The sequence below is a fragment of the Panicum virgatum genome, chromosome 1K (assembly GCF_016808335.1).
Source record: "Panicum virgatum strain AP13 chromosome 1K, P.virgatum_v5, whole genome shotgun sequence".
NCBI lineage: Eukaryota > Viridiplantae > Streptophyta > Magnoliopsida > Poales > Poaceae > Panicum > Panicum virgatum.
The window spans coordinates 30,175,600-30,185,215 of record NC_053136.1 but is presented as its reverse complement, the minus strand read 5'-3'; the positions used below and the strand labels follow the sequence as shown (position 1 = coordinate 30,185,215).

The 9,616-nt window shown below is 46.1% G+C and overlaps 1 protein-coding gene and 1 long non-coding RNA gene across 3 annotated transcripts; one reads left to right on the top strand and one right to left on the bottom strand.

Annotated features, from left to right (window-relative positions):
• Window positions 1-3,893: 3,893 nt before the first annotated feature.
• Window positions 3,894-5,113, bottom strand: LOC120702176 (glycine-rich RNA-binding protein GRP2A-like). The gene is made up of 2 exons (XM_039985921.1): window positions 4,867-5,113; window positions 3,894-4,432 (listed from the first exon to the last, which is right to left on the bottom strand). The coding sequence occupies exons 1-2, from the start codon at window positions 5,005-5,007 to the stop codon at window positions 4,265-4,267; spliced, it is 309 nt and encodes a 102-aa protein (XP_039841855.1). The 5' UTR covers window positions 5,008-5,113; the 3' UTR covers window positions 3,894-4,264.
• Window positions 5,114-5,544: 431 nt separating this feature from the next.
• LOC120702205 lies at window positions 5,545-9,616 on the top strand. Of its 2 annotated transcripts, none has more exons than XR_005686306.1 (5): window positions 5,545-5,765; window positions 7,767-7,842; window positions 7,933-8,526; window positions 9,138-9,201; window positions 9,272-9,616. It is a non-coding gene; the product is annotated as an uncharacterized LOC120702205 (long non-coding RNA). The 2 variants fall into 2 exon arrangements; XR_005686307.1 differs by having other exon boundaries at window positions 5,545-5,770.

Sequence of the window (9,616 nt, the reverse complement as noted above, 5' to 3'; positions counted from 1 at the left end):
GCCTGGCTTGCCGCATGCCAAGACTCTTTCGTTGCTGCACTAAAATAGAGACGAGCGGTGCAGCCAGGAGGCCAACCAATCAATTTCCCTGCATATCCTACCAACATGCAAACGAGCAACCAATCACGATGAGGTTGCATGCACTGAGCCTGGCTCCGTGGAACCAGGCTCTTGAGTGCGAGACAGGCTCCGCTCAGACGAGAACCAATCAGGCCCTATGTGTTCATCATCGATGCGTGCATAGCGAGCGTGGCGGCCAAGCCGACGGGCAGCGCACGACGTCGGCGACCCTGCGTGCGGCGGCGATGTCGGCCTTGTGTGGGTTTCGTCGTCTCGGTGCTGGGCGTCGGTTGGAGGAGCGCGTAGGGGCGGCGGCCATGGCTAGGGCGAGGATACCTGGCCGCGGCGGCGAGGACGGATGGCAGGATCGGTGGAGGTGCGGCTCCGGGTCCGTGCGGCGGGGTCGCGGCGCGCGCAGCGGCGGCGGCGGCGCCGTGGATCGGGACGGCGGCGGTGATTTGGGGTAGAGGCGAGCCGAGTTTGGGGGAGCGACGGGGTTGGGCTCCGGGTCCTCCCGGCGACGGCGCGACTGGGATTCGGGAGGGCGGCGGTGTTTTGGGGCGGGAGCGAGTGGGGATTTTGGGGCGGGGGCGAGGCGGGATCGGGGGAGCGACGCGGATGGGCGACGCGGGCGCCGAATCGAGGGGGCGGTACGAAGGGGTGGGATGACGAGAAAAAAAAAAGTGACTTTAGCCTCTTTTTAGTAGTATAGAGATATAGAGATTATTACTGTGCTTGGGAGCAAACTGAGGTTCCTTCCACCGTAACTTATCGCCAGCCGTTTAAATAGAGGGTTTTTGTTAAATAAAGGTAGTGTAGTAATTAAATCTCAGTCAGTTAATTTACTCTTCTCCGTCCAGTTTAGCTAAGAGATCGAACAAATCCCTCCGTGTGGCATGCAAAGGAGCCCTAGCCTGGGGCTAGACATATGCATGGCCTCCCCAAGGCAGCCTAGTGCAAGCCTTTGTGGTTGTGATTGGTTGAGTGCATTGCTACTTTTGGCCTGGTTAAGATTGTGATTGGATGTCTGCGTTAGAACCTGTCCCGCACTATGCAATACAAGATGGGCTTGATTGGTTGCTAGCATCGGGTCTGATGAGAGCACCGCGTGCCTCTCCTTGGCAGGGTTAACAATTTCGGCGAAATTTCGGAAAATTTTCCGTTTCCGCTAGTTACCGGGATTCGAAATTTCGGTATTTTTCGGAAAATTTCGTTTTCAAATTCAAAATTCAACAAATTTCGACCGAAATTCACCGAGATTCGCCGAAATTTACCGAAATTTCGGAACGAAATTTCGTTTCCGGTAAACACCGGGATTTGACCGGAAAACGAAATGGTTAACCCTGCTCCTTGGTGTCGTTACCCCTTCGACCCATAAGGGCTACCGTTCCGCTGTTGGTTCCCCTCCTCCCAAACCCTACCGTTCACCTCCCGTCGCCGCCTCCTTCTTCTCCCCATAACCCAGCCTCGAGCTCTCCCCCCTCCCCGCCCCGTTGCCTTCTCCGCCGGAGCGCCATGAGTGGTGGGGGGCCTGCATCCAAGAGCGGTGCCGCGAAGCTTACCCCGGCGGCGGCCTCTGCTCCCTCCAAGTCGCCGGAGGTGACCTCCCCGGTGGCGGTTCTCATCGACTACTCCCCGTTTGTCTGTCAAGCGGGGAGGGTGTGCCAAGGGTGCCGAGACTACCACGAGGCCAAGCGCAAGGCAGAGCCGGGTGCTGCTGCTGATGCGACGGCCAAGAAGAAGGCTCGCAGCGGTGCGGAGTCTGGCTGCAGGGAGTCCTTGCAGTCGGAATCGTCAGCGGAGGAAGATGGGAGGAGGACGATTCAAAGGACAACAGTTTAGATTCGTCGCCGTTAACCCTGGTTTGAGACCTCGATACACCCACTTTGTAGAGTAATCTAGCAATTCCTAGATCCATCCCTAGTTATGATGTTCGTTAGGGTTTAGTACTGTGCAGTTCGATTTGCTTGACTAAATGTAGGATTGATTCGGTATTGGGTGAACACGATACTTTGTTTCAATTTCGTCCGATTTGGGATGAATGCAGTCCGATTCAGTTAGCGTGATCCCGAAGGCATGTAGGTGGACAAATGGGGTGGAATTGACAGTGTGACTCAGTACAAATGCCGCAATGGGAAGTGCCCTAGGCGTATGCTTTGCTGGGATGGCCCCAACACTGGACGTCGCTACCCTAGGTTGCCCACTGCTGGTATGTAATGGTTGTTCAATCTGGTAGCATGAGATTGTGATGAGTTAGTATCAGTAATTGCATTGCAGCACTGATAGACCTGATTTTGCCTATGCTTGTTATGCAGGGAAGATCAACGATGTTCCGCTTTGTGAAGTGGATTGATGATGAATGGCCAGGTAATTAAGTTCCAAGAAGTTGCATGCACTCTCTGGGATGTCGTAGCCCAGTTCAAGAGAGCAAATGATGCCCAAGCTGACCTCCTCGGAGCAATTCAACTTAGGAATGAGATGTTCAAGGAGAAGGAAGCTCTGCTGAATGAGAAGGAATATTGGGCCAGAGAGCGAGCTGTTCTCATTAGAGAGGAGGAATTCCAGAGAGTCCAGCATGAGGGCAAGGTTTGCCCAAATTGCCTGCAGCACTCTGCAGGCTAGGATTGCTAGCGAGGTTCATGATAAGAAGATGTTGTTTGCTGTGATCTTGGCCCTGTTTGGTGTGATGGTAGCACTGCTGTTTGGGTCATCTTGAAGCAGAAGTGAATAGCAGTAGATGGCGGTCTAGCTTGACTGGGCATGCAACCTTTTGTGATTGTTATAGCCGTGTGTTGGACTTGGTGGTTTGTAGGAATTGACACTAGTGGATGTTGTGCCCTTTGTGGATGCTGGCACTAGTTGATGCCTGATGTCTTAGGTTGATGGCCTGAGTTGTGCTTTTGTAACTGGTTGATGGCACTCGTTGATGCCAAAACATGCTCAGCCTGTGTAGTACTTTTGTAACTGGATCAGATCAGGTTATGTGTTGAACTTTGCTGCTATGTCTGTAATGCAATGATGACTAATGCTTTGCTACAATGGATTGATCCTTGAGCTTAATGTACTATTACATTTTATTTATTTCATTGTTTGGTAGACAATGGCGACGGCAGCGACGGAGATAACACAGAGGAAGTGGTTCCTAACCCACAAATCAAAGTACCAATTTGCTGAAACATTAAATTAAAGTACCAAAATACCCTTCATATTATTTTAGAAGTGGTTCCTTACTCACAAATTTGTAGGTTTCGGTCCACATTTATATTCTTTGTAATATAGGTTCCTTTTGACTTTTAACCATTGGATCTGGATTCTTCAACGGCTCTTAAAATTCACAAGCTTACTTTTATGATGAAAAACGCTCGGCTAAATTTGTTTCCCATCCCAATTTCATTTCCAGGTATACTAAACCGGCCGTGGGGCACGTACACGTAACCAAGCGTAGATAAGATAATCCTTCATCAGCTCGGCGATGAAACCATAAACAACAAAATCATTCTCTACGTTTGACTATGTTATTCTTGTGACTTGTCAGGCTGTTGAATATCCAACTCAGGCGTTGTCATAAAAGAGTAGCACAAACATTGGCACAAGATGGCAGCGCGCTACTTGCAGAATAAGCAGTCTCTTACTGAAACACTTTATGCTATTTATGTAACTCGAGGCCTCGCACCGAGATCAGGTGCAGTTGATACTGCAGCTGCAAGTTTGCAACTGCACACGATCCCACCATCCAGTTTTCCAAACCAGTTTGTTACAGTGATGAGAAATGCTGAACAGTGCCTACTGTGCTCCAGAATCAGAATGACGAGTACTCGCTCGTAGATCCAAAATTCAAGACAAGTCTGTTGTTCCATCTCACATCACCAAAAATCAGAATGATGTTCCAGAATAAGTCGATGTACACCCACAAGCAACATGCATTTTAACAAAGCTGGTTCCATTCCATCTCACATCACCAAACCCAAACGAAGATAACTCACCGATCGAGCACACAATCCATAACAAACCAACGAAGACCAACACAAGGTCTAGAACATCATGAGTTCATGACATAGCAATCTCGGATTACTTAGGACGATAGAAGACAACTAACACCACCACTAGTACTAATTAGCTAAAGGCCTGACGATTGGGGGAGATAACCAACTAGTCTGTTGTACGCGCGCAGCAGGCCATGGCCACCGGCGTGCCGGCCGGCCGTTCACGCCCTCCAGCGGCGCGGGCGGTGGTTGGCCTGGCTGACGGTGACGCTGCGGCCGCCGACCTGCTGGCCGTTCATGCCCTGGATGGCGTTGTCCATCGACTTCTGGTCCTCGAACTGCACCCACCCGAAGCCGCGGGACCTCCCCGTCTCAGGATCCACCGCGATCTGCAAGCAAAAGTGAAGGGGTTATTATATAGTCGCAGATAGTCGCAGATCTACAACCCACCGGGGTCCAGAAAATGAAAATAACTGCAGATCGACATGGCATAGAAAGAGAAAATGTGCAGCACACTAGATACATCTCATAAACTACAGATCTAGAAGTTCAGACACAAGATCAAATGAAAAAAAGGTATAGATGAATTTGTAGGGGGAAAAAAGACACGATCTGCAATAAAAGTTAGTGCCGGGGACAAGGAAACACGGATCTAATTAATTAAAGACCGGATCTGCAGTCAAAGTTAGTGTTGGGGATAAGGGAACACGCATCTAATAAAAGCGCACGACAGATCAGGCGCGTTAGGAATTGCACGGGAGGACCGGATCGACCGAGGGCACACGAGCGGAGCCACCATGGAGACCAGATCAGACCAGCTCACCTCGGAGTAGAGGGGGGCGTAACTGGAGAAAGCGTCCTTGAGGGAGCTCTCGCTGGTGCCGTAGGGGAGGTTGCCCACGAAGCAGCGGTACTCCGGGCCGGAGCGGTCCTTCCAGTCGGAGTCCCACCACGGCGCCGACATCGCCGAGGCCGCCGGTCCAACCCTAGCCACGAGCAACCAAACTGGAATCCGGGGATGCAAGGAGCGAGGAAGGCAGAGGCTTGGTGGAGGCGGAATGGAACGAGGCGGCGCCGGCACCCGGATATATAGGGAGAGGCATCGGCCACACCGCACCCGCCATTCTCGTGTTGGGCCCACCACGCAGTGGCCGAAGCCAGTCAGCTTTCCTCATTATTTTTTGTGACTTCGGGATGATTAGTGATCGGCAAAAGTTGAGGGGCAAAATGGAAAGCTGCCCGCCCCTACTCTCTCTCGCGCACCGCCGCCGCCGCCGCCCCACTCCTGCGGTGGCCGGTGAGCCACCTTCAAACCCTACCCCGTCAACGGCCTACTGGCGGGCTACCCCGTACCTGCTAATCCCTGGCCCTCTCCTCTACCTGCAGGTCCCAGCGCGCGCTCGAGGTACGTGCGCGCGCGCGGCGCTCTTCGCCCGCAATCCCCCCACTGCACTCCCTTATCGCATCTCGGTGATCGCGATCGCGTGCTTTTTTTTGGGGGGGGCGGGGGGGGGGGGGGGTGGCGCTTGTGTTGATCCGTGTTGCCCGCCGCGCGCAGACATTCGCGCGCTACACACCGGAAAAGAGCCGTCTCATGGGATGCGGTGGAGGCCGTGAAGAGCAGCGGCGCCGGGCGCTGCAGATCGCCGCGGGAGGCGGGAGGATGGCGGTATGCGCGTACCTGGTCAAGGAGCTGTGCTTGGACGTGAACGCATCCGACAGGTCAGGTGGTTTCTTGCTCTCGTCTCCCTCCCTTCCTCACGCAGAAGCAAAATCTTAACCTTTTTTAGGGATCTTGCCACATTGGTACCGTTGTTGTTCTGCGATGTGATTCTTGCTTCTGAGGTACAGGGGCACCACAGGTTCATCTGTAGGCTGTAGCTGTTTTCTTCTTTCTCTATTTGTCCATTGTGATTTCACGGTTCGGATGTTTGGTCGTCTGCTTCCTTGATGCCAATGAATATGATTGTTAACTTGCATGCATGAGCTTGAGACTGGGCTAACTCATTTATTTGAGTTTCGCATTGTTGTATGATATGGGCGATCATGTTCGACTATGCATCTATCGATGTGATTTCCAATGTTCCATATTCCTAATTTTGTCACACTATGCAGCTGTCATACAAAATTGTTTGCAGAAGGCTGTTTAAAGCTTTATGTAAGATTATATGCCCCTTTTAAGTTTTATATATAACATGCAAGTTTGCTATCCTCTAGTTACTTGGCATTTGTGTGGACGTGGCTAAGAGAACTTGAATTACTAATTCATGCAAAATGACATACACACTTGGTCCCGGATTAAGCTTACTATTTTGTGAGAAATCTGAGGCCACATTTGGCAATTGGCCCTTTTGAATTAATTTAATGAGGACCTGGATATGTATAAAAAGGACCTGTGATTTTTTGCAAGCAATATTTCTTCGATATTTCTTTGGTATAGTGGTATATAGATATAAGTGGGAATTTGTAAAGAGATGAGAACTTCCCTATTATTGTTTACTTGTTTACTGAATGGCTTGATAGTTCATCTTAAAAGTCATAAGCTGGCTTACTGGATTTGTAGACTAACATCTCCAGTCAACTTCTGACATACGGCAAAAAAACAAATGATCCCGTAAAGGAATAGTGGTGTTCTAGAATGTTTGTAATTGATAATCACAAAAATAATTAACAAATAAGGTCTAATCAATAAATTGCAATAAAACTGGTGTTCAAAAACATTACCACTTTTATATGGGTGATGTATATTCTTGTGAACTTCAGATAATATACATCATGATATGTTCGCTTATTCTTAAGATACTTCCATTATGCATTTCATCTTTTGGTCTGAAATTTTGTCAGAGAACCTCTTGTTATTAATTTGAGAGCAAAGTTATGCTTCCTATAATAATTCTTTAGTTGGACTCACGAAAGAATATGACTTTAAACTTTAGTGACTGTATAACTAGTACCATGAAAGTCCACGAATCCACGAGGTTCATTGGACTGATAAGTGATTTCTTATTCAATTTGTTTTTCCATTCTTTCCTAGTTGAGCTAAATTCGTATATCACATACCTTCTGTTCATATTTGCACCTGTCTGTCTGTAATTACCTTATTACCATCCAGTAAGTCTTAACCATTTGTTTTATTCCTTACAGTTTGGTGACCTAACAAAAAATTTACGTTTGTTTTATCCTTAACAAATTTGGTCACCTTCCAATATAAATTGTTGCATATATCAATAAATGAAAAGATGTTGAGATCCTACTCCCAGTAACTTGACATATTCCATTTGTGCGTGATTGGAGCGATGATGGGATAATCAGTTATGTGAAATCAATGCTATGGGTGGATGTATAACATGAGGAGTCACTGTCCATTTAAGTTCCCTTTTATTTCTGTGTTAACTTTGGCTATATATGGCAATACATAACTTCCTATCTATAGGTTCTTCAATGCATCCCCTTAAGCTTAAAGCGGGCACTAATAATTATGTACATCCATCCATTCTCCTGAAATGAATTGAAGAAGCATCATTAAGTTTAGTTTGTAAACTAAGTAATCAATTACGAAATCATGCTGATGATTGAAGTGAATCAATAGGATTTTTAGATTGGAGATTTTTTTTTTTAAAATGTTTTTGTGTCCTCAAGTAGCTCATGCAAGGGTAGAACTCATATCTCTTTTGTTTTCATGTTCTCATTCCTTGTGCCAAATGTTTCATTTTTATGTTTCAGGATAACTCAGTGAAACCTGCTGAAAGTTACAAGGATGCAGGGCATACAAGAGAAAAGATTATCTTATTGCACAATGGTATATTATTGCACCATCTCTCTTAGTCTACTTAATTTGCTGCTTTTGATATCAAAATGACAATTGGCATGGTTTGTATATTGTTTTCAGGTAGTTACTAGAAGCTGGGTTGTGCTTTTGTGAGCCATTCTATCAGGATATTTGATTATTCTGGGTCAAATGTCAGGGCATAGTTTTTTAACTTAATTGAATAGTATTGGACAAGGGAGGGAAGCAATTCAGGGACAGGGTTGTGCTTTCTTCTTAAACATTTGGCAAACAAATCAACTTTTCTATCAAGAAAATGACCCTGTCATCTGTGTCACAGCCTCACAGGAAAGTGGGAGTATGGTTCCGCAGTTTCGCTTCCGCTGTAAAAAATACAGTAGAAAAACGGTGTTAAGTTACAATTGGATGTGTAGTGGGGAAAATGAAGCCAGAGGAATATAGTTTACCATTTGTGTGAAGAAAAGATAATGGTTCCATCAAAAGCATTTCGAAAACAAAGAAGGATCTGAGATTTGTTTTTACTGAAATTCCTTTCGAGTAGATGATTTTTGTACAATGTGAATTAGACCCATTGAAATAGCATTGGTCCAGCAGCTACTTAACCACAAAATTGTCCTATCACAGAATTAGACTTCTGAAGAATATATGCTCCAAGGTGGAATAGGTGGTTTGTCAAGACTAACCGAACCACAAAAGGTAATGATCAAATTAGCCCTAAGTTTTCATGATTCTGTCAATTCCTAAAGATATGATTATGACTATGATTATTTCAAAGCCAATTAAAAACTAATGATTGGCGAGTGCCACATCATCTCCAATGTTGCAATTTGCCCAATAGTCATCTAATGAACAAGAATACAATCGCCGGCTATGCTAGAGTTTTATACTCCTGCAACAGCACAATTTTATGTGGCTTTTCTGCAGAACAATAGAGGCATAGAACAAACAAGTTTTCAGTTTGGAATCAATAGATATTTGTAGTATTACTGCTTGCGGTCACTTCCATACATGACAGCTCTTGTTTTTGGCAAAAATTGCATAAATAGCATATCAATAATTTGATCTCGGGTAATCAATGTCCAGTTTGATCTCAATAATTTGCATGCCAATTTCTTTTGCATGCATGTGCTTATCCCAGTGAAACACAATAGTAGATGTACGTGGTAGTAGTAAACAAGTTTAATTCGTTTCTTTATATAGGCATCAAAGTACTACTACGATGATACATCTTTGTACTCCAGTATGAAACTTTGCTCCCTTAAGATGGGTCAAGAAGAACAGGCTTTGATGGATGCTCAACATTGCAGGATGCAGCACGATGGTTGGGCAAAGGCCTGCTATCTGGAAGGAGCTGCCCAGATGTTACTCAAGGTGAGATAATGCATCATTTTCATGTTGTGTAAATCTGTTTTTAGTGATGCAGTGAGCCTTCTGTTTTCAGGCCTATGAAAAGCCATGCATGTGATGTGTTTCTTGATGCTCTTAAACTGGATCCAGCAGATGTTGGGATCAAGAAAGCATTATGGTAGTGAACTCATCCTTTTCTTTTCTGAAGACACAGTTCTCCAAATCTAACATTTTACTTGTATATCCATATTCTATTCGTAAATCTCATATATTTCATCATATTAAAACATACACATGGTGACTTATCTAGTGAATTAGATAATTGTGTCCTACTGTCCTATTTGAGTCAAGAGCATCTTCTACGTGTCCCATGTGCTTCTTCATTTAAAATGCTTTAGTAATTGCTGTTAGTGCTTGCAGGGATGCCGCATGAAGACAT